This window comes from Pristiophorus japonicus, chromosome 10 (assembly GCF_044704955.1).
Source record: "Pristiophorus japonicus isolate sPriJap1 chromosome 10, sPriJap1.hap1, whole genome shotgun sequence".
Lineage (NCBI taxonomy): Eukaryota > Metazoa > Chordata > Chondrichthyes > Pristiophoridae > Pristiophorus > Pristiophorus japonicus.
The window spans coordinates 80137170-80163078 of record NC_091986.1 but is presented as its reverse complement, the minus strand read 5'-3'; the positions used below and the strand labels follow the sequence as shown (position 1 = coordinate 80163078).

Genomic DNA, 25909 nt, shown 5'->3' with positions numbered 1-25909 from the left:
GAGAATGCCTTTGTGTAGCAGAACTTTCCATGCAACATGTTTGCAACTAGCACAAATCTTAACCGATTCCATTAATTGCTTTTAGTGTCAGAGCAGACCTCATGCAGAAGAAGTTGACCAGTACTATGGCCAACCATCACATGTGAAACACAATGGAAAACTAGTTTCTTGTGTTGTAATCTTGGAATATCTGCTAACATGACATCCACCTGTTGATACTACTGTCGTACGACTGTATTATGTTGTTCGAAAAAAAAGGTATGTATACCGTCACTGAATTAAGAACATGGCAGATAATTAATTGTGAACACTGAAAGGCCTGATCCAGCACATAGCACATTCTTACATTAGCCAAAAAATGCACAGCACTCATTATTAATCTTTTTCTTTTCATTTCAGAAGGAATTTTTCAAATTATGTATAGCATCTTTTCTCATGCCTCTTTTCTAGCTGATGTCAGGAACTATGCCAAATGGAAATTTTAATTAAATTACTATGGTTTTTTTATGACTTAAAAATAGTAACCAAAACAATTCAATAAGAACCTACACTCGAGGTATTCAGATTTCATACTTACACCACAAGTCAATACTTGAAAAATACAACACACAGTTGCAGTAAATAAGCAATGTATTTACATTTGTTCATCAAGCCTCAAGTATGAAACTCAAGCAAAATGAGTCGCCAAAGCAAAAAGCTGAATTTAACAAAATTAGGAAAACAGAAACGTTCAACTGGAATAAGAAAAAGTTGTGGTGTGATTTTAACCTATTTGCACATTTTTACAATGTTTACCTAGCCAGTCCTTCACTGGTTCCGAAAACCTTCCAACATACCATGAAATATTTGGTACTATTTTCAACACAAGTGAAGGTAATTGTGTAATATGACAGTCCGCCTCATAAGTAGAATAAAACCGTATCAATGTTAGATGTAGCATGTTTGTATTATTTTTTTTTAAATTCTGCATCAACACCATGACAAGAAAAGAGCAAATGATTGGGTGGGTGCAATCAATGGCTATACTAACAAAGGTCGATATAAAACTATTCACACATGCAGCAAGGCCATTTATATATATGTATACCCAATTTATTCTGTGGGAGGAAACTGCTGACACTTCAAAAATTAAAACATGTAAAAATGAAAAGAAATCTTGAACTTCCTTTAACACTAATGTCAGACTAAAGAATGCATCAAATCCATGCAAAGATCATCCAAGGCTAAGGCATAGTCAAGTACATAATCAGTGTTGGAACAGAAGAAAAAAGTTCATAAGCTGCTTTTAAAGTTGAATTAATGGAGGCAAACAATGCACTAAGTGCAGACATCAAAGTTTCTTCCACTCCATGTCGTCTGGGGGATTCACAGCCACTGGTTTGTTGCCAACTTCGCTCCAATTTGTGCTCAGAACAGTGCCTCCAGATTCAGTCTAAAAAGGACAACATGAAAAAGTGAATGTTAGCTTTTAGCCAGAGGCAGCAATGTGTGTCATGGCCTAAATTTCTATTGATGGTTGTACCAATTGAGAGTGCTTAAGTGCCACAGAATGCAGCTACAGTCACTGGATTTTAAATTTCGTGTGTGTGAAAATCAGCACACCCACAGGCAGATCCTCAAGGTGGCCCGGATTTTGCAGTGGTAATGATGACAAAACTGCCAGCGTTCACCGTCATTACTCCTCTGAAAGTGACAGCAACTTCTGCAGTCAGCGCATGTGCAGATAAGCACGGAAATCCAGAAGTTGTCGTCAGTGATTCCATGCTTCTCCACAGGTTCCACTGTAGAATTCCCCAGAGCCCACAATCAATTATGGGAACGGCAGCATAGTGGTTATATTAATGGACTAGTAATCCAGAGGTCTGGACTAATGATCCAGAGAAGCAAGTTAAAATCCCACCATGGCAACTAGGGAAATTAAATTCAGTTAATTAAGTAAATCTGGAATTAAAAATTAACTACCCTCTGAAATGGCCTAAGCAAGCCACTGCTTTACAAGGGCAATTAGGGATGGGCAATAAATGCTGGCCTTGTCAGCAGTGCCTAAATCCCAGGAACGAATATTTAAAAAAAATTCAAATCATACTGAACTGTAGTTCCTGAGGAAAACATCCCCTATTATGCTGGAATATCACTTAAAAAAAACACAAAAAATTAAGCCCGTTGAAAGAGGTGTAACTTGGTTTTTAAACGGCATATTGGCAGGAATTCAATGATATTGGCAAACTGAATAATGAGCAAACAAAACATGTGTCCCAACTGGTGTGTTGTGTCCCAGGTGCCAGTAGCAAGAAGCACAAGACAGCAGGTGCAGAGCACTTGGAAAGGAAGATGAAATCAACCAACAGTCATAATTCTCATTGGAAGAAATGATGCAGCAAACAAGAGGATCCACATTCTGTACAAGAACAGCAAGGTTAAGGATGTAAATGTGTGGCTTGAAAAGTTATCCAAGATAGAGTTAAAATACCTGGGGTTTTGAAGCAGGATTGAGCTGTACTAATGAGTTGATTTACGCCAAAACAGAAGTGAAATGCGTGTTGGTTAACTAGAGCTGTGGGGTGAATGCAAAACTCAAAGATGGAGAAAACAAGAGTGGAGTCAGCAGCTTGGAAGGGAAAATAAGCTTTAGAGGTCAGGCAGCAGTAGAAAGACTAATAGGTTAAACAGGAGAAGATAGTAAAAAAAGAAATTATGTTGGTGCAAGGGGAAAAAAAATGGCGAAATTCAAACTTAAAAAATGTGTTTATGGGATGTGGATATCGCTGACAAGGCCAGTATTTATTGCCCATCCCTAAATGCCCTCGAGAAGATGGTAGTGAGCTGGCTTCTTGAACTGCTGCAGTCAGTGTGGTGAAGGTACTCCCATAGTGCTGTTAGGGAGGGAGTTCCAGGAATGCGCCCAGCGACGATGAAGGAACTGTGATCTATTTTCAAATCAGGATGGTGTGTGACCTGGAGGGGAACTTGGAGGTGATGGTGTACCCACGCGCCTGCTGCCCGCTGCCCTTGTCCTTGTCCTTCTCGGTGGTAGAGGTTTGGGAGGTGCTGTCAAAGAAGCCTTGGCGAGTTGCTGCAGTACATCTTATAGATGGTACATACTGCAGCCACGGTGCACCAGTGGTGGAGGTCGTGAATGTTTAAGGTGGTGGATGGTGTGCCAATCAAGCGGGCTGCATTGGCCTGGATGGTATAGAGCTTCTTGAGTGTTGTTGGAGTTGCACTCATCCAGGCAGAGAGCATTCCATCACACTCCTGACTTGTGCCTTGTAGATAGTGGAAAAGTTTTGAGGAAATCAAGAGGTGAGTCACTCGCCCCAGAATACCCAGCCTCTGACCTGCTCTTGTAACCACAGTATTTATGTGGTTGGTCCAGTAGTATGTATATTAATGCACAGAAATAAAACAAGGGAACCAGACTCATTATCTAAATACAAAATCACGATATTAGCAGCAACTGAAACATGGCTGCAGCCAGGAAGGGACTGGCAATTAAATATTCCTAGGTATAAAAATTTCAGAAAGGAAGGACAGATAGCAATATTAATTAGAGATAACACATTCACTAGAATGTAAAAATTTTAATAGCGACGTGATCGAACCCGAATCCCATTGGACTGAGCTGAGCAGAGCAAGGGATTGGTCACATTACTGGAGTATATTATAAATCAAACACCAGAAAGGGAATTGACAAAATCTGCAGGCAAGAGAATCTGCAGGCATAGAACATTTTAATCATCCAAAAGTAGACTGGAACAGGTACAAAGCAAATTATAGTGAAATAAAAAGGAACCATGCCAAATTAAATAGAAGAAAAAATTGGCAAATAGAACCATAGATTAATATTACCATATTTCAACAGATGGAGAGAGTACAAATCAAGTACTTTACAGTGGACTGTGTCAGAGCCACTGTTATTTGCTATGTACAAAAAAGATCTCTACCTAAGAATAGAGGGAACGATACTGAATCATAGAAACATAGAAATTAGGTGCAGGAGTGGGCCATTCGGCCCTTCGAGCCTGCACCACCATTCAATGAGTTCATGGCTGAACATGCAACTTCAGTACCCCATTCCTGCTTTCTCGCCATACCCCTTGATCCCCCTAGTAGTAAGGACTTCATCCAACTCCTTTTTGAATATATTTAGTGAATTGGCCTCAACAACTTTCTGTGGTCGAGAATTCCACAGGTTCACCACTCTCTGGGTGAAGAAGTTTCTCCTCATCTCGGTCCTAAATGGCTTACCCCTTATCCTTAGACTGTGACCCCTGGTTCTGGTTTTTTGATACGTCAGTCCCGCCATCCCGGGAATCAGTCTGGTGAACCTTTGCTGCACTCCCTCAATAGCAACAATGTCCTTCCTCATGTTAGGAGACCAAAATTGTACACAATACTCCAGGTGTGGCCTCACCAAGGCCCTGTACAACTGTAGTAACACCTCCCTGCCCCTGTACTCAAATCCCCTCGCTATGAAGGCCAACATGCCATTTGCTTTCTTAACCGCCTACTGTACCTGCATGCCAACCTTCAATGACTGATGCACTATGACACCCAGGTCTTGTTGCACCTCCCCTTTTCCGAATCTGTCACCATTCAGATAACAGTCTGTCTCTCTGTTTTTAACACCAAAGTGGATAATCTCACATTTATCCACATTATACTTCATCTGCCATGCATTTGCCCACTCACCTAACCTATCCAAGTCACTCTGCAGCCTCATAGCATCCTACTCGCAGCTCACACTGCCACCCAACTTAGTGTCATCCGCAAATTTGGAGATACTACATTTAATCCCCTCGTCTAAATCATTAATGTACAATGTAAACAGCTAGGGTCCCCAGCACAGAACCTTGCGGTGCCCCACTAGTCCCTGTCTGCCATTCTGAAAAGTACCCATTTACTCCTACTCTTTGCTTCCTATCTGCCAACTAGTTCTCAATCCACGTCAGCACACTACCCCCAATCTCATGTGCTTTAACTTTGCACATTAATCTCTTGTATGGGACCTTGTCGAAAGCCTTCTGAAAGTCCAAATATACCACATCAACTGGTTCTCCCTTGTCCACTCTACTGGAAACATCCTCAAAAAATTCCAGAAGATTTGTCAAGCATGATTTCCCTTTCACAAATCCATGCTGACTTGGACCTATCATGTCACCTCTTTCCAAATGCGCTGCTATGACATCCTTAATAATTGATTCCATCATTTTGCCCACTACCGATGTCAGGCTGACCGGTCTATAATTCCCTGTTTTCTCTCTCCCTCCTTTTTTAAAAAGTGGGGTTACATTGGCTACCCTCCATTCCATAGGAACTGATCCAGAGTCTATGGAATTTGGAAAATGACTGTCAATGCATCCGCTATTTCCAAGGCCTCCTCCTTAAGTACTCTGGGATGCAGACCACCAGGCCCTGGGGATTTATCGGCCTTCAATCCCATCAATTTCCCCAACACAATTTCCCGACTAATAAGGATTTCCCTCAGTTCCTCCTTCTTACTAGACCCTCTGACCCCTTTTATATCTGGAAGGTTGTTTGTGTCCTCCTGAGTGAATACCGAAACAAAGTACTTGTTCAATTGGTCTGCCATTTCTTTGTTCCCCGTTATGACTTCCCCTGATTCTGACTGCAGGGGACTTATGTTTGTCTTTACTAACCTTTTTCTCTTTACATATCTATAGAAGCTTTTGCAGTCCGTTTTAATGTTCCCTGCAAGTTTCCTCTCGTACTCTATTTTCCCTGCCCTAATCAAACCCTTTGTCCTCCTCTGCTGAGTACTAAATTTCTCCCAGTCCCCGGGTTCGCTGCTATTTCTGGCCAATTTGTATGCCACTTCCATGGCTTTAATACTATCCCTGATTTCCCTTGATAGCCACGGATGAGCCACCTTCCTTTTTTTATTTTTACGCCATACAGGGATGTACAATTCTTGTAGTTCATCCATGCGGTCTCTAAATGTCTGCCACTGCCCATCCACAGTCAACCCCTTAAGTATCATTCGCCAATCTATCCTAGCCAATTCACTCCTCATACCTTCAAAGTTACCCTTCTTTAAGTTCTGGACCATGGTCTCTGAATTAACTGTTTCATTCTCCATCCTAATGTAGAATTCCACCATATTATGGTCACTCTTCCCCAAGGGGCCTCGCACAACGAGATTGCTAATTAATCCTCTCTCATTACACAACACCCAGTCTAAGATGGTCTCCCCCCCTAGTTGGTTCCTCGACATATTGGTCTAGAAAACCATCCTTTATGCACTCCAGGAAATCCTCCTCCACTGTATTGTTTCCAGTTTGGTTAGCCCAATCTATATGCATATTAAAGTCACCCATGATAACTGCTGCACCTTTATTGCATGCACTCCTTAATTTCCTGTTTGATGCCCTCCCCAACATCACTACTACAGTTTGGAGGTCTGTACATAACTCCCACTAGCGTTTTCTGCCCTTTGGTATTCCGTATAGAGATCAACTGAGTTATAATAGTGTCAAGTAGAAATGACGATTTACACCATTGTCCTACAAATAAAAAAAAAGATTTTGCGCATATATACAATATAGTATTATTCAGGCCGATTCATAAATCAAGCGACCCAGCTAGGAACAGTGTTATCAGGGAGCACTAGTCAGGACATCACAGACCTGCAAGACCATGATTTTCCAGCCAGAAAAAAATCAGGGATTGCTGGCCAGTGATTTCTTGACTAGCATTCCCTGCAAATGTCACTGCTTCCCAAGAGCACCTGATTGAGGAAATCATTCCCATCAGCTTGGTGGCATATATTGCCTGATCAAAAAATGCACTCACATAAAAGTCCATTATTTCCAAAATATTTCCATTTGCAGGACCAAATGACTGAGCAAGGGTGAAACAAAGTTGCAAACTCCTTTAATTTCTTTTATATGTTTTGCTTTACTTACTGATATTTCATGCAACTAAATACACTTAAGAAAAACAATAACGTGGTAACATTAAGGGTGTAATACTTACAAATGACTTATTCATAGCACGCTTCACTTCATCAGACCCATCTGCATAGATCTTCTGAAAGAGTTGGTTTAGAGCAGCATCTCCCTCAGGTTTCTCATTATTCTCCTCCTCTTTAATCTCCATAACGAGTTTATCCCAATTCTTTGTGCAGTGAGACGAGGATGGATACTGCCGTGGCTGTTCTAAAAGTACAGACCAACACACAAAATAAATGAAAAGGACATCATTTTTAAAACAACATTCAGCCACCTGAATAATCAACACTGCTGACAAATGCATCTAAAAGAAAAAAACCTAACAACCATGATCATCTTATAGAAATTTCAGGGAGAAGTTTTAGTAGAATCTCCCCGGCACAAGACTGTTTGTAAATTCAACAAACTGCATCTCCCTGGCCTAACCACTTTTGTTTCCAAATCATGCATTGAGACATAGAAACCTCCAATTAATATTTAAGAATAAAGCTATATAAATGTATTATTGCCCTAAACTACTAAAACACTCGAAACAATTTTATATAAAATTCCATCCCCAATTACCTATTTTCTCATCTTCCCATTTCTTTTTAAACTTTAAATTAAATGTTAACTTTCTCCAATTACTATACCATATTGTATCCATTTGAACCTCACCCCCCGGCATCATTTTGTGATTTGAAAACCCTTCCCATTTTATTTCCCCCCCCTCCTCTATTCTGAGTGTTCATTTATAAGATGACAAAATCTTTTTCAAATTATATCAGATGAAATGCCGCCTCAAAAAGTTAGGTTTTTAGCCAATCATATGATAATGATCTGAAGCTTGACTGAATAATTTCAGTGCATACACTACTTCAAAACTGAAAAATAAGTGACGGACAGACCTATTAATAGTCAGAAAATGGGGTGGGGCTATATGCAACAGAGGCATCATCAGTAGAATGATACAACAACAACAACTGGCATCTTGCCTTTAACATAGTAAAACGTCCTAAGGTGATTCACAGGAGCAAAATATAATACCGAACCACATAAGGAGATATTAGGACAGGTGACGCAAAAGGTGATCAAAAGAGGCACATTTTAAGGAGTGTCACAAAGGAGAAGAGATGTAGAGAATCAGAGTGATGGAGTGATGAAAATCAGGGATGCACAAGAGGCTAGAATTGGAGGTGTGCAGAGATCTCTGAGGGTAGCAGTGCCGGAGAAGGTTACAGAGATAGGAAAGGATGAGGCCATGGAGGGATTTGAAATCAAGGATGAGTAGTTTAAAAATTGAAGCATTGCTGGACAGGGAGCCAATGTAGGGGTGATGGGTGAACTGGACTTACTGCGATTTAGGATACGGACAGCAGAGTTTTGGATGAGCTCAAGTTTACGGAAGGTGCAAGATGGGAGGCTGGCCAGGAGAGCATTGAATAGTAGAGTCTAGATGTAACAAAGGCATAGATGAGGGTTTCAGCAGATGAGCTGCGGCAGGGATGGAGATGGGCAATATTACAGAGGCGGAAGTAGGCAGTCGTAGTAATAGCGAGGCTATGGGGTCGTAAGCTCAGCACAGGGTCAAATAGGACTCCCATTGTCCGGTTCAGCCTTAGACAGTGGCCAAGGAGAGGGGTGGAGGCGGTGACTAGGGAACAGAGTTTGTGGCAGGGACTGAAGACAATGGCTTTGGTTTTCTTAATATTGAATTGGAGGACATTTTTGCTCATCCAACATTGGATATCGGACAAACAGCATGACAAACATAAAAGTGTAGCAGAAAGTGGGGTCAAATCAGAAAAAGTGGTGAAAAAACTAATTTAAAGCCCATTATCTGAATGCAAGCAGCAAAATAGATGAGTTGACGGCACAAATAGATAAAAATGGGTATGATCTGATAGCCATTACAGAGACGTTGTTGCAAGGTGACCAAGGCTGGGAACTAAATATTATAGCGTATTTGACAATTTGGAAGGACAGACAGAAAGGAAAAGGAGGTGGGGTAGCTCTATTAATAAAGGATGAGATCAGTGCGTTAGTGAGAAATGAAATTGGATCAGAAGATCAAGATGTTGAATCAGTTTGGGTGGAGATAAGGAATAATAAGGGAAAAAAGTCGCTGGTGAGCGTAGTCAAAAGGCCCCCTAACAGTAGCTACACTGTTGGATGGAGTATAAATCAAGAAATAATGGAGGCTTGTAAAAAAGGAACGGCAATAATCATGGGCGATTTTAACCTTCATTTTGATTGGACAAAGCAAATTGGCCAGGGTAACCTTGAGGAGGATTGTATCCGGGATAGTTTCCTTGAACAGTACGTTGTGGAACCAACCAGGGAGCAGGCTCTCTTAGATCTGGCACTGTGTAATGAAACAGGATTAATAATTGATCTCCTAGTAAAGGATCCTCTAGAAATGAGTGACCATAGCATGGTTGAATTTTAAATTAGTTGGAGGGTGAGAAAGTTAGATCTCAAACTAGTGTCCTAAGCTTAAATAAAGGAGACTACAAAGGTATCAAGGCAGAGTTGGCTAAAGTGGACTGGGAAAATAGATTGAGGTGTGGGACGGTTGGTGAGCAGTGGCAGACATTTAGAGAGATATTTCATAACTCTCAACAGAAATATATTCCAATGAGAAGGAAAGGCTGACAGAGAAGAGATAACCATCCGTGGCTAACTAAGGAAATAAGGGAAGGTATCAAATTGAAAACAAGAGCATACAAAGGGGCCAAGACTAATGGGAGGCCAGAAGATTGGGAAACTTTTAAAAGCCAGCAAAGAACGACTAAAAAAAAAGTGAAGATAGATTATGAAAGTAAATTAGCACGAAATATAAAAACAGATAGCAAGAGTTTCTACAGGTACATAAAAAGGAAAAAAGTGGCTAAAGTAAATGTTGGTCCCCTAGACGATGAGACTAGGGAATTAATAATGGGGAATAGGGAAATGGCAGAATCGTTGAACAAATATTTTGTATCAGTCGTCACGGTAGACGACACTAACAACATCCCAATAGTGAACAATCAAGGGGCTATAGGGAGGGAGGAACTTAATACAATCACTAAAGTAGTAGAACTAAAGGCGGACAAGTCCCCTGGACCTGAAGGCTTATATCGTAGGGTCTTAAAAGGAATGCCTGCAGAGATAGTGGATACATTGGTTGTAATCTACCAACATTCCCTGGATTCTGGGGAGGTACCAGCGGATTGGAAAACTGCAAATGTAACGCCCCTATTTAAAAAAGAAGGCAGTCAGAAAGCAGGAAATTATAGACCAGTTAGCGTAACATCTGTCGTTGGGAAAATGTTGGAGTCCATTATTAAGGAAGCAGTAGCAGGACATTTGGAAAAGCACAATTCAATTAAAGAGAGTCAGCATGGTTTTATGAAAGGAAGATCATGCTTGACAAATTTGCTGGAGTTCTTTTAAGATGTAACGAGGGTGAATAAGGGGGAACCAGTGGATGTGGTGTATTTGGATTTCCAGAAGGCATTCAATAAGGTGCCACATAAAAGGTTATTGCACAAGATAAAAGTTTACAGGGTTGGGAGGGTAATACACTAGCATAGATAGAGGATTGGCTAACTAACAGAAAACAGAGTCGGGATAAATGGGTCATTTTCCGGTTGGCAAACAGTAATTAGTGGGGTGCCGCAGGGATCGGTACTGAGGCCTCAACTATTTACAATCTATATTAATGACTTGGATGAAGGGGCCGAGTGTAATGTAGCCAAGTTTGGTGATGATACAAAAATGGGCAGGAAAGCAAATTGTGAAAATACAAAAAATCTGCAAAGGGATTATAGACAGGCTAAGTTGAGTGGGCAAAAATTTGGCAGATGGAGTATAATGTGGGAAAATGTGAGGTTATCCACTTTGGCAGAAATAATAGAAAAGCAAATTATAAGTTAAATGCAGAAAAACTGCAAAGTGCTGCAGTACAGGGGGACCTGGGAGTCCTTGTGCATGAAACACAAAAAGTTAGTATGCAGGTACAGCAAGTAAACAAGGAGGCAAAATAGCATGTTGGGCTTTATTGCAAAGGGGATGGAGTATAAAAGCAGAGAAGTCCTGCTACAACCGTACAGGGTATTGGTGAGGCCACACTTACGAGTATTGCTTACAGTTGTGGTCTCTGTATCTAAGGAAGGATCATCAAAGGCAGTCCCTCAGAATCGAGGAAGGCTTGCTTCCACTCCCAAAGTGAGTTCTCTGATGGCTCAACAGTCCAATACGAGAGCCACAGACCTTGTTACAGCTGGGACAGACATTCGTTGAGGGAAGGGGTCGGTGGGGCTGGTTTGCCGCGCGCTCCTTCCGCTGCCTGTGCTTGACCTCTTCACGCTCTTTGCGTTGAGACTCGAAGAGCTCAATGCCCTCCCGGATGCACTTTCTCCACCTCGGGCGGTCTTCGGCCAGGGTCTCCCAGGTGTCAGTGGTGAAGTCGCACTTTATCAGGGAGGCTTTGAAGGTGTCCTTGTAACGTTTCCACTGCCCACCTTTGGCTCGTTTACCATGAAGGAGCTCCACATAAAGCATTTGCTTAGGGAATCTTGTATCTGACATGCGAACTATGTGGCCTGCCCAGTGAAGCTGATCGAGTGTGGTCAGTGCTTCAATACTGGGGAATTTAGCCTGGGCGAGGACACTGGTGTTGGTGCGCCTGTCCTCCCAGGGGATTTGCAGGATCTTGCGGATACATCGTTGGTGATATATCCAGCCTTCTATACATCGTCCATGCCTCAGATCCATACAGGAGGGCGGGTATTACTACAGCCCTGTAGACCATGAGCTTGGTGGTAGATTTGAGGGCCTGCTCTTCAAACACTCTTTTCCTCAGGCAGCCGAAGGAAGGATATACTTGCATTGGAGGCTGTTCAGAGAAGGTTCACTAGGTTGATTCTGGAGATGAGGGGGCTGACTTATGAAGATAGATTGGGTAGGTTGGGCCTACACCTCAGTGGAGTTCAGAAGGAGAGGTGATCTTATCGGAACATATAAGATAATGAGGGGGCTCGACAAGGTGGATGCAAAGAGGATATTTCCACATAGGGGAAACTAAAACTAGGGGACATAGTCTCGGAATAAGGGGCCATCCAATTAAAACTGAGATAAGGAGGAATTTCTTCTCTCAGGGGGTTGTAAATCTATCGAATTCTCTGCCCTACAGAGCCTGGAGGCTGGGTTATTGAATATATTTAAGGCAGAGATAGACAGATTTTTGAGCGACAAGGGAATAAAGGGTTATGGGGAGTGGGCAGGGAAGTGGAGCTGAGTCCATGTTCAGATCAGCCACGATCTTAAGTGGCGGAGCAGGCTCGAGGGGTCAAATGGCCTACTCCTGCTCCTATTTTTTATGTTCTTGTGTAAACCAGAGGCAATGGAGGTGTTGAGAGATGGCGGTGGGGAATGATGCAATAGATTATCTCAAGTAATAGACAAAAGATCTGAAGACAGAAAAAGCATTAAAAAAAAACAATGGATGTGTAGATAAGTAAGAAGGAAGTCTGAGAAAATGCAAGAAAAGGGAGATGAAAATGTGGCGGACAGATTTGAAAATGAGGATATGGCTAACGTCTGAAGTTACTGAAGGCAATGTTTACTTAGAAGAAAGATGAGATATTGTTTCTGAAACTTGCGTTGAGCTTTGTTGGAACAGTGACAGGGAGCAAAGCAGTCACCTAATTCGCATTTAGTCTCCCCAATGAAGAACAGACAGCACCGAGAACAGTCATTACAGTATAAATCAGAGGGAAATGTATGTAAATTGTTCTCATGTAAGACAGTTTGGGACACTGGACAATGGCGTAGAAGACGGTGCACCCAGCGAATCTGCCTGAACCCCAAGAGTCCACAATCTGCATGGAAACCTGCCCAACAGATATGCAACCCTTGCCTAGCACCTCTTACGCCTGACACTAACTACAATTTCATGTTGTACGTGGAAAGGTATGCGTATGCTGGCTGGTAGCCCCAAATTATCTGTGGGGCCCCTGTGGCTAGTCCAACTCGTACCTCCAGTTTGTTCTCAGGATCGGAGCTGGGTGCTATTTTCCCCAATGATCTGAAAACCATTCCTCATACAGATGGTCCCATGTCTGCCCCATGAGCAGATACTATCTAGGCCTACCTGGACTGCGAAACCCTCAGTATCAATGCCATTTCCTAATAAAACATCTGACTTCATGGACAAAAATTCAAATTTATCAACAGTGGCAGTCAACACAACTAGTTATCTTGTACCTTGTGAGCTCATGAGGTCTCCCAGTTTGTGTCATAGAATTTCTAAGAGACCAGCAGAGGTTTGCCAAATTTAAAATTCCATTAAATCAGATCTCCGAATTCTGTTTGGCTGATCATAATATAGAATATACAGCACAGAAACAGGATATTCAGCCCAACCAGTCCATGCCGGCATTTATGCTCCACTCAAGAACACAAGAACATAATAATGAGCAGGAGTAGGCCATACGGCCCCTCAAGCCGACAACTTCGCATCCCAGGAATCAATTTGGGCCTGCCCCCTTCCAGCTTCATCCGGGGGCGGGGGAACTCAGTAGCTGCAGGACTTAGAGGTTTCTCTATGCCAGGGTGGTGTACCTTCCCATTGGAGTCATATTCACCACATATCTTAAAGCACAATAACCTTTCCTCTGTAAGTACTGAATGGATTCTCCGTTCATCAGTCCATATCATCAGCAGGATTGACAGAGGAAGTGCTACAAGTTTAGTAAACATGCAAGTTGATTGGCCCATTGGTTTTTGTGGTGACTGACTAACATAGAAACATAGAAAATAGGTGCAGGAGCAGGCCATTCAGCCCTTCTAGCCTGCACTGCCATTCAATGAATTCATGGCTGAACATGAAACTTCAGTACCCCCTTCCTGCTTTCTCGCCATACCCCTTGATCCCCCGAGTAGTAAGGACTTCATCTAACTCCCTTTTGAATATATTTAGTGAATTGGCCCCAACCACTTTCTGTGGCAGAGAATTCCACAGGTTCACCACTCTCTGGGTGAAGAAGTCTCTCCTCATCTCGGTCCTAAATGGCTTACCCCTTATCCTCAGACTGTGACCCCTGGTTCTGGACTTCCCCAACATTGGGAACATTCTTCCTGCATCTAACCTGTCTAAACCCGTCAGGATTTTCAACATTTCTATGAGGTCCCCTCTCATTCTTCTGAACTCCAGTGAATACAAGCCCAGTTGATCCAGTCTTTCTTGATAGGTCAGTCCCACCATCCCAGGAATCAGTCTGGTGAATCTTCGCTGCACTCCCTCAATAGCAAGAATGTCCTTCCTCAAGTTAGGAGACCAAAATTGTACACAATACTCCAGGTGTGGCCCTGTACAACTGTAGCAACACCTCCCTGCCCCTGTACTCAAATCCCCTCGCTATGAAGGCCAACATGCCATTTGCTTTCTTAACCGCCTGCTGTACCTGCATGCCAACCTTCAATGACTGATGTATCATGACACCCAGGTCTCTTTGCACCTTCCCTTTTCCTAATCTGTCACCATTCAGATAATAGTCTGTCTCTCTGTTTTTACCACCAAAGTGGATAACCTCACATTTATTCACATTATACTTCATCTGCCATGCATTTGCCCACTCACCTAACCTATCCAAGTCACTCTGCAGCCTCATAGCATCCTCCTCGCAGCTCACACTGCCACCCAATTTGGAGATACTACATTTAATCCCCTCGTCTAAATCATTAATGTACAATGTAAACAGCTGGGGCCCCAGCACAGAACCTTGCGGTACCCCACTAGTCACTGCCTGCCATTCTGAAAAGTACCCATTTACTCCTACTCTTTGCTTCCTGTCTGACAACCAGTTCTCAATCCACGTCAGCACACTACCCCCAATCCCATGTGCTTTAACTTTGCACATTAATCTCTTGTGTGGGACCTTGTCGAAAGCCTTCTGAAAGTCCAAATATACCACATCAACTGGTTCTCCTTTGTCCACTTTACTGGAAACATCCTCAAAAAATTCCAGAAGATTTTTCAAACATGATTTCCCCTTCACAAATCCATGCTGACTTGGACCTATCATGTCACCATGTCACAATTCAAATGCTCTAATAAAACTATCAGTATTATCCGCCTCTAAAATTTAGAGTAAGATTTGATTTAATAAAACGGTGAGCCCTGTATTCCCAACCTCAATTACTGAACTCATGGTCAATGCATGTTTTTCTGCCAGTTCTCTCTCATCATCATCATCATCATCATCATCATCATCATCATCATCATAGGCAGTCCCTCGGAATCGAGAAAGACTTGTTTCCACTCTAAAAATGAGTCATTAGGTGGCTGAACAGTCCCTGTCACAGGTGGGACAGATAGTCATTGGGAGAAAGGGTGAGTGGGCCTGGTTTGCCGCATGCTCTTTCCGCTGCCTGCGCTAGATTTCTGCATGCTCTAGGCGACGAGACTAGAGGTGCTCAGCGCCCTCCTGGATGGAGTCCCTCCACTTCGGCCGGTCTTTGGCCAGCAACTCCCAGGTGTCAGTGGGGATGTTGCACTTTATCTCTCCAATCAGCTTCATGTTGACACTATCTTCTCGTTGGCTTTGAATTTGCATTATGATGTTTTGAAAACTGTGCTGTTATTCCTCCTGTTTCCAGCACTCTCGGTCCTCCTTAGCCTCCAATTAAAACATTTCTAAAATACCTTTTCTTCGCTTTCCTCTCCGTCTCGTGCTGGAGAGTTTCTCCTCGGCTACCGATCACACTAAATCAGAATTTCTGCCTCTTAATTTAGTTGTCTGTTTTTCCAAAAATAATGGTACTGTTATTGTATTCATTCATTTTTAAATTTTACCAATTTTGAATTGCTTCAGTCACCAATGTACATCAGGTAGCAATTGTTACAAGTTTTGAGTCAACCTTAGATATTCTCTCAGGTACAGTGGCACTAGTCATGCCCATAACCAGTCTGAGAGTCTTGCGCTCAGAGTCTACTCATACTGTGCAATATCTAATTATATGATAATGGAACCCAGGGATATAAGAGCCCCTGGTGATCTGAACTGGATACTGCATCTTTCACTCTGCTCTCACTTGCTTTTTTCAATCATTCCAAAGGTGATCTGAAGTAATACTTGGTGAGAGGAGGTCATTAAGCTGCTCATTTCCAAGATAGTAAGTAAATATACAGAGCAACAATAGAAGAAAGTTTTACTTAACTCAATTTCACTTAGACCACGAAAAATAGGGGGACAAATAGTAAGCGAAACATCCTCACAAAAGCAAAATACTGTGGGTGCTGGAGTCTGAAATAAAAACAGAAAATGCTGGAAATATTCAGCAGGTCAGGCAGCATTTGTGGATAGTGAAACAGAATTAACGTTTCAGTTCGAGGACTCTTCGTCAGAACTGGAAAAAGTTAGAGATGTAACAGGTTTTTAAGCAAGTGTAGAGGCAGGGGAGGAAAGAGCAAAAGGGAAGGTCAGTGATGGGATGGAAGGCAGAAAAGATTAAGAGACAAAAGAGATGATGGTGCAAGGAAAAAGGAGATGGTAATGGGACAAGGTAAGAAACAAAAGATGAGTCTAGATAGGGTACAAATGGAGATAGCAGAATCATCAACAGCTGCCGTGGGAGAGAGAAAAAAAAACAGGGACAGAGGTTATGGTTTGAAATGATTGAACTCGATGTTGAGTCCAGAAGGCTGTAAAGTGCCTAAACGAAAGATGAGGTGCTGTTCCTCGAGCTTGCATTGAGCTTCATTGGAACAGTGTCAGAGGCCAAGGACGGAGAGATCAGAGTGGGATTGGAGCGGAGAATTAAAGTGACAGGTGACTGGAAGCTCGGGGTCACACTTACGGACTGAATGGAGGTGTTCTGCAAAGCGGCACCCAATCTGCGTTTGGTCTCCCCAATGTAGAGGAAACCACATCGTATGCAGCGAATACAATATACTAAATTGAAAGTATGGCACTTTAACAAAAATATTTTCCTTCCTTTCAGGTGTCAAGGCTTCAACAACTCTTGGACACCTACGCCCCTCCGGAATATTCTTCCCCATCACTTTCCTCTGATCCCATCCTTTCTTCCAATCTTAGCTCCTGCCATGTTTTCAGTATCCCCTCTGACCTTCCCCTCTCTGACCCCGAACGATCAGACCTCAGCAAAGGCCTGAGCTTCATCTCCTTACACCTCAATGAATTTCAAGCTCGGCATGACGCTGGGCTCTCTTTTTGCCGCCTTCGCTTCCATGTCCACTTCTTTGGCCAGGAGTCTTCCCCTCGCACAGATGACCCTTTCTCCAATTTTCAGAATTCTCGCTCTACCTGGACCCCTCCCCCTAGTCTCTTGCCCTCTCTAGAACTTTTCATTGCGAACTGCCGGCGTCACATAGGCCATCTCAATTTATCTGCTCCCATTACTCACTCCAACCTACCTCCCTCCCTCTGAACTTGCAGCACGCCGCTCGCTCAGATCCAACCCCAACATTGTCATTAAACCTGCTGGCAAGGATGGTGCTGTTGTTTGGTGACCCGGCCTCTACCATACGGAGGCTGATCGCCAACTCTCTGAAACCTCCTCCTACCTCCCCCTGGACCATGACCCCACTACCGAACATCAAGCCATCATTTCCCAGACTGTTACTGACCTCATCTCCTTTGGAGATCTTCTCTCCACGGCTGCCAAATCATGTTTCCCCAATCCCGCACAGCCTTCTTCTACCTCCTTCCCAAGATCCACAAACAGGACTGCCCTGGTAGGCCCATCATTCCAGCCAGTTCTTGTCCCACGGAACTGATTTCTTCCTATCTCGACTATTTTTTCGCCCCTTGTCCATTTCTCTTCCCACCTACATCCACCACTCTTCCAATGCCCTCTGACACTAACAGTTTGCTGGCCCCAACCGTCTCCTTTGCACTATGAATGTCCAATCCTTCTATACTTCCATTCCCCCATCAGGACGGCCTGAGGGCGCTCCGCTTCTTCCTTGAACAGAGTGCCAACCAATCCCCCACCGCCTGGCTGCACTTGTTTTCACATTGAACAACTTCTCCTTTGACTCCACTCACTTCCTCCGAATTAAAGGTGTTGCTATGGGAACCTGCATGAGTCCTAGCTATACCTGCATTTTCGTGGGATATTTGGAACATTCTTTGTTCTAGTCCTACTCCGGTCCCGTCCCTCACGTCTTTTTCCAGTACCTCGGTACCGTTTACTGCTCGCGCCCTGAACTGGAAAATTCCATTCATTTTACATCCCATTTCCACCCTTCCTTCACCTTCACATGGTCCATCTCTGACTCCTGTGTCTCCATTTCTGGGGATAGGCTATTGACAAACATTCACTATAAGCCCACTGACTCCCAAAGCTACCTGGACTACACTTCCTCCCACTCCGCTTCCTGTAAGGACTCCATTCTATTCTCCCAGTTTCTCCATCTCTGTCTCATCTGTTCCGACGACGCCACCGTCCATACTAATGCTTCCGATATGTATTCCTTTTTCCTCAATCAAGGATTCCCGTCTACCGTGGTTGACATGGCCCTCAACCATATCCGTTCTATTTCCCGCACATCTGCTCTTACCCTTTCCCCTCCCTCTCAGAACCACGATAGGGTGCCCCTTGTCCTCATCTTTCACCTCACCAGCGTCCATGTTCAATGGATCATCCGCCGCCATTTTCGCCACCTCCAGCATGATCTCACTGCCAACACATCTTACCCTCACTTTCAGCATTCCGAAGGGACCGCTCCCTCCGCGACACCCTGGTCCACTCCTCAAATCACGCCGAGCACCCCCTCACCTTCCCACAGCACCTTCCCGTGTTAGCGCAGGAGATGCAACACCTGCCCTTTTACCTCCTCCCTTCCCACTGTCCAAGGCCCCAAAAACTCCTTCCAGTGATTTACTTGTACTACTTTCAATTTAGTATACTGTATTCGCTGCTCACGATGTGGTCTCCTCTACATTGGGGAGACCAAACGCAGTTTGGGTGACCGCTTTGCAGAACACTTCCATTCAGTCCGTAAACGTGACCCCGAGCTTCTGGTCGCCTGTCACTTTAATTCTTTGCTCTACTCCTACTCTGATCTCTCCGCCCTCGGCCTCTTACACTGTTCCAATGAAGCTTAACGCAAGCTCGAGGAACAGCACCTCATCTTTTGTTTAGGCACTTTACCGCTTTCTGGACTCGCATTGAATTCAACAATTTCAAACCATAACCTCTGCCCCTATTTTTTTTCTGTTTTTTTCTCTTTCCCATGGCAGCTGATGATGATTCTGCCAGCTCCATTTACACCCCATCTAGACACATATTTTGTTTCTTAACTTGTCCCATTACCATCTCCTTTTGCCATGCACCATCATCTCTTTTGCCTCTTAATTTCTTCTGCTTTCTACCCCATCACTGATCTTCCCTTTTGTTCTTTCCTCCCCTGTCCCCTTTCCCTCCCCCTACACTTGCTTAAAAACCTGTTACATCTCTAACTTTTCCCAGTTCTGACAAAAGGTCCCCGACCTGAAACGTTAACTGTTTCGCTCTCCACAGATGCTGCATTTCCAGCATTTTCTGTTTTTAAGCCAAACATCTTGTTCCTTTCGTGGACTTACTTGTTTTTGACATACCGTTCTTTCTATCAACTTCTAACTGCAAAACCTGGTATCTGCATTTTTAGCTCCAAACTCTGGGCTCAAGACTGGGTCTCCCAGTACTTCCTTCAAACTTTGACTGCCTCCACTCCATGGCTTCCCTCTTCTTTCCTAAATCCCATGAAGCAGAGTGGCAGTGTTTCTGACAGTAACCTGTGCAGGGACTTGCCACAGGCCCATCAATCTTCTCCCAGGAGTATATTCTCTTCAGACACCTCACGTTGTGCCCACATGAATAGAACTATCCTCACTACAATGCGTATGACGACAAATTGTTTTAACATTCCTGTTCATCCTAGCTTGTGGGCCTGGAATGAAACAACAAATCCTTGTTAAATCAGTTTGAAGTAAACTGAGTTGTGACATCCCCCAAACTCCCTTGTCTGGGTCCAGTATACATTCAGCAATGGCTGCAGCCTATGGTCTGTTTTTAAAACAGTGCAACCTCACTTTGTTTCAGAACACAGCCCTGAAATATAACTCAATTCTAAAATCCTCCCCTTGAGAAAAAAAAAATAAAACCTTGAGCATTAGTTGTCAGTTGAGATTATTTCTGTGCAAACTTCATCCAGTATGCCCAAAACAAAATCATATATATTTCAAGGCCCTGCAAATATATTCCCTTTATCCATGCATCCAGTTGCTTCGATATCTTCCATGGAACTTTTCATTTGGACAGGGAGTAACTATAACTTATCTGTATTTGGAAGAGAGCAGGTGAATTTTCAGGTGGCTACACAAACAGAAATCTGAGTCCCAGGGAAGACAATAAAATCTATGAAACGGGATGACACACAGGGCACTCTGAATAAATATTTTCAAATGATCTTTGCTACAGTCCACAAAGATTGTGATAATTGAAATAAGGCACCTTTATACATTTATACAGCACTTTTCACAACCTCAGTACTTCCCAAAACGCTTTACAGTTAATGAAATTTCATCATCAAGATCGGTGGTCCCTTGAAACGAAGATGACTTGCTTCCATGCCGAAAAGGGATGAGTTCACAGATGTTTCAGTGAAGGACCCGACATTCCAGGTCCCGAACTATATGTTGAAGGGTGAAAGATGCCTGTGCATGGATTTTTTTTTTTTTTTATAAAACGTGTGGTGACCGCTGCACACCAGCCACCACATGGGCTTGACAGAGCTAGGTCTTGGTCCAGTGGCAAGGGTTAACCAAGACGACTGGAGACCAGCTAGGCTGCACAGACCTAGAGTGCACACATATCGCAGTGTGCGCTGGCCCGTGCTGCCCCTGGGCTCTCGTTTCTTCTGGGCCCCGATCACATCCCTCTACGAACTCTTGCCGCTCCTTTGCTCCGACCTCGCCGCTCCTGCTGTACCTGCCTGCACTGCAGTCAGCTGTCGCCCTCCTGCAGTAGCACGTGCTGCTCCCTGCAGTGGTATGCCACCACATGCTGCTCCCTTTAATGGCCCCGGCCTGCTGTACTCACTCTGTTGTAATGTAGGAAATGCAGCAGCCAATTTACAGACTGCCAGGTCCCACAAACAGCAATGAGATAATGATTTTTAAAGTGATGTTGGTTGAGGGATAAATGTTGGCACCAAGAAGAACTTTCCTGCTCTTTTTTGAAATAGTGCTATGGGATCTTTACATCCATCCAAGAGGGCTGACTCAGTTTAACGTTTAATCTGAAAGACGGCACCTCAGGCAGTGCAGCACTCAATCAGTAACTACCTATGTTCTCAAATCTCTGGAGTGGGACTTGAAACCACCAGAGTTGAGTGTGCTACCAATGAGCCACGGATAATACTCAGTTCAATCTGTATACTTGTTTCCATTTACTGATATGTAATTTATTATCCAGAATACCAATTATTTTTCATTCATCCAATCTTCCTGTCTAATTAGGAGATTGGTGACATACCATGGGAAAATGCCAGAGGGCACTTTCTGGCAGTGTGATTTGCAAAGATATGACAACTATAGCATTTTTGCTTCTTGTTGAGCTTTCAACTGAGAATAATAATTGCATGGTATTCAAAGGAATAATTGACAAAGTCAGAACCATAGCCAAGCCAAAAAGCTCCGTATGTGAAGTGATCCCTAGAGTAGAAGCCCTTTCCCAATGTCAACCTCCTTTCCCCCTCCCACAATGATAATAGCATCTACCCACAATCTTGAGCGAATTGCATCAAGCCCTTGCAGCGAGTTTACAACAGGCTACATACTTCAAAATAACCCACAAAAGCTCTATTAGCAACAAAGAAAAATTCAACACTATTATGAGGTACTGTATGTGGTCAAGAATGTAGGAAAATTATGAATGTTTTCTGATGTGGAAGACAACAGAGGTCTGCTGTCAGGATAAGATAAAAATAAATAAAGGCACAATCCATAAGACACTATGAACAACAGAATTGTAGGAGTGGGGAATGGAGGAGATCACTTTACTGTGCAGGGCTTGTATTTGTTAAAAGGGATAGTGCTCGCAGGCATTTTCCTCTGTGGTAGGTCAACAATATCCAAATTAAACAAGGATATTGGATGAATGATAAACCACTGATCTTCTAGATAATAAATTAACATAATGGTAAATGGAAAAAAGTATACAGATTGTTCTAAAACGGTCTCTGCTGCAACCTGAAAAGTTTACTGATTAAAGACAAAGATGGAGTTGTAATTTTCCATTTATTGCTCCTAAATAGCATTTGAAAACAAGGTAATTGCTAAATATACAGATTTTTCAGGTTAGACAGAATTGAAATAGGTTATTGGAGGAACATTACTGACATTTGCTTATTCTTATAAAGGCACTCAAAACAATTATCCAAATTTCTTTCTCAGCAGAAACAATCACTCTTACATTTACAACTTAGTGCAACTACTGTGGCAAACTCTCACCTGGCATGAAGTGTTTTACATCTGGTAGAACACCTTCCAGTTTTTCCCATCGAATGGCTTCAGTTTTCTTCATTTTTATCTCAATCTACAAAACAAGTAATTCATATATCAAGCTAAGTTTTCTTTGTAATATATTAATTACCTGCATTTGGATTGGCTTCATCATTTTTAATTGATATATTACTATCGTACATTGGGGATAATCATGAGCGGACATCTCCCTGCAAGAAGTTCCCTCTTAGAGGCCAGTTGACCGTCCCCTCCGCCATTGTACAAACGCAGCCTCATGATGATACTCACTCCGAGTTCTTCTCCTGGAAGCAGCAGCCTGAGACCCAAAAAAGAGCACCATTGAAAAAAGGAAAGTGGGGCAATTTGGGAGATAGCTTTGTATGTGGAACTTAAACTTCAAACAAGGCAGCCAGTAATCATCCTTCAATCTTTACATAGCAAGTAGACACATATCAAAGTGGAGAATTTGAGTGACTGGCTTGCGAGGACCAATATTTTCAGGTCAGCTTGAGCACTGCTGTGTCAAAGTGCTCATCTTTCTTGGACTGCCACATCAGGATGAGAATACATAGTAAAAGCAGGCGCATTATTTCAGTTTACAAATATATGTTTTCTTAAGCTGCATTAATAGGTGTTTCCTCGGTGGGTCCAACACTGGCAGAAATTAATACGAGTTACACAATGCTGAATAATATTAAGCTCTGTCTGGTCAAGACTTTGTTCGTAAAGAACACAAATAATTGCCGAAATTAATGAAAATGTACATCCACAAGGTAATACTTAATTTCAGGAACTGAAGTACGAGATGCCAGTTGAAATTTAGGCACCATAACATCGGTACTACAATTTTCTGAGAGAAAGGTTCACAACATTTAATTAAAGAATGGAAAGCTGTGGAGAACATATGTCTGAATTCCTGACATATGTCCCTTCATAGGCAATGTTCCAAGTAAGGAGTATGAATTTTTAAGATTAGTTCCCTTTTATCTTCCAAGAACCTGGTCCTTATGAATTTTCAGTTCTCCTATCTGGCACAGAAAGTTTTTCTTCCAATGGATTACAAAATCCCACACATTCCAGGAGATTTGCAACATACTATTCAAGTCTCATGAGAGATGAGATATAGCCGAAAAATGGAAATGAAAAGGAGCTCTTGGTACCAAAGTATGTTGAGAAATGCAGAAGCACTGAATGTCAGTACCAAGTAATCAAAGGCAAATACTGAAACAGGAAAATAGGTCACTGCTGAAGTGGTATTGTTAAAATGATAGGGTGATATTGATGTCAGTCCTGACTTGGTGCCAACGAACACTCCTCATTACATATTGTTACCAGTGTCAAAGCTCCGTGTCAAAGCTCCATGCAAAAGACCCTTTTTCCAACTGCACTGTGCTTCATACCAAGTTCTTAGTCAAAGTATTTGGTACCAAAGGAGACTTACGATTGGTACCTGGTAGTGGAGAAAGATAGCTGTTCTATCAATAATACAGTCAAAGTACAGGTTGAACCTCCCTTATCCAGAACTCCCTTATCCAGAACCACCCCTCGTCCAGAACCATTCCAAGCCACCGGGTGGCGCATGTGCAGAACTCCGACATGAACAAATTGAAGTCCTTCCTCGCTGCCGACTCCCGCAATCGCTAGCCTGACCCCACAATCCACCGCCCCCTCCCCCATGATCTCTTTGCCATACTCTCAGCCCCAAGCCAGCCAGCCAAAATATTCCCTTGCTCAGTACCTATACCATCCAATTTAACGTGACCACCCCTAGAACGGCGCAGCCCCGACCTGGACGCCCGTTTTTCGTGCCCGAAAGTGCGCCTAAAAAATACCTGCAGATTCTCCGGCTCCCTGCAGGTCCTCTGGAGCTTGGTGCGGTGCAGCACGAGCAGTGGGGGACGGAGCCAGGTCCCTGCGCTGAAATCAGTGCCGGAACCTCTGCACAGGCGAGCTACAGTGGGCACGGATGTGCAGTAGCTCCAGGCGCCCGAAACTGTGTGGGAGGGGCCCAAAGCACACAGCCCCTAGCCCTAGCCGAACGGGCTCACTGGGGCTGCGAGGATCAGGCTCCAACTCCCTTGTCTAGCTCCTGCTCTGGCTCCAGCTGGCTCTCTCAACCACCCCCCCAGCTGCCTTCAAAGGTTTGTCACTATCCTCCGTCTGCTCCACAATGACATGCAAGCCATGATCCTGACCAACGGATCCACCACAGACCCAATCCATGTCCAGACCGGGGTCAAGCAAGGCTGCGTCAATGCTCTTCTCGATCTTCCTTGCTGCAATGCTTCATCTCACCCTCAGCAAGCTCCCTGCTGGAGTGGAGCTAAATTATAGAACAAATAGGAATCTGTTCAACCTTCGCAGCCTCCAGTCCAGATCCAAGGTCGTCCAATACGCAGACGATGCTTGCGTCTGCGCTCACTCGGAGGCCGAACTACAAGCCATCATCAACACCTTCACCGAGGCGAACAAGAGCATGGGCCTCACACTAAACACCCGTAAGACAAAGGTCCTCTACCAACCTGACCCCGCCACACAGCACTGCCCCCCAGTTATCAAAATCCACGACGGGGCCTTGGACAACGTGGACCATTTTCCATACCTCGGGAGCCCACTGTCCGCAAGGTCAGACATCGATGATGAGATCCAACAACGCCTTCAGTGTGCCAGCGCAGCCTTCGGTCGCCTGAGGAAGAGAGTGTTTGAAGACCAGGACCTCAAATCTGGCACCAAGCTTATGGGATACAAGGCAGTAGTGATATCTGCCCTCTATATGGCTCAGAGACGTGGACTATATACAGGAGACACCTCAAAACGCTGGAGAAGTATCACCAGTGCTGCCTCCGCAAGATTATGCAAATCCATTGGCAGGGTAGACACACCGACGTCAGTGTTCTAGCTCAGGTCAACATCCCCAGCATTAAAGCATTGACCATGTTCGATCAGCTCCGTTGGGCGGGCTGCATTGTCCGCATGCCCGACACGAGACTCCCAAAGCAAGCGCTCTACTCGGAGCTTCGACACGGCAAATGAGCACCAGGCGGGCAGAAGAAATGCTTCAAGGACACCCTCAAAGCCTCCTTGATAAAGTGCAACATCCTCACCAGCACCTGGGCATCCCTGGCCCAAGACTGCCCTAAGTGGAGGAAGAACATCCAGGGGGGCGCCGAGCAAGCAGAAACCAAGCGTAGACAGCAGAAGGAGCGTGCGTCAACCCAGGCTCCCCACCCACCCTTTCCTTCAACCACTGTCTACCCCAGCTGTGACAGAAACTGTAGGTTCCACATTGGACTCTTCAGTCATTTGAGTGGAAGCAAGTCATTCTCGACTCTGAGGGACTGCCTATGATAATGTTGATGACTGCACTGGGGAATTCACCCCAGTGTCCTGGCCAAAATTTATCCCTCAACATCATGAAACAAATGATCTGGTCATTACTTCATT

The 25909-nt window shown here is 43.7% G+C and overlaps 1 protein-coding gene across 1 annotated transcript in view; it reads right to left on the bottom strand.

The window, feature by feature from the left end:
• Nucleotides 1-612: 612 nt before the first annotated feature.
• The window catches only part of sugt1 (SGT1 homolog, MIS12 kinetochore complex assembly cochaperone), a 222717-nt gene continuing 197420 nt past the window's right edge, over nt 613-25909 (bottom strand). The window contains exons 11-13 of the mRNA XM_070891874.1: nt 22454-22538; nt 6997-7178; nt 613-1432 (exon numbers count right to left, since the gene is read on the bottom strand). Of these exons, the coding sequence (XP_070747975.1) occupies nt 1331-1432; nt 6997-7178; nt 22454-22538 (369 nt within the window). The 3' untranslated portion in view covers nt 613-1330. The remainder of the gene's footprint in view (nt 1433-6996; nt 7179-22453; nt 22539-25909) is intronic.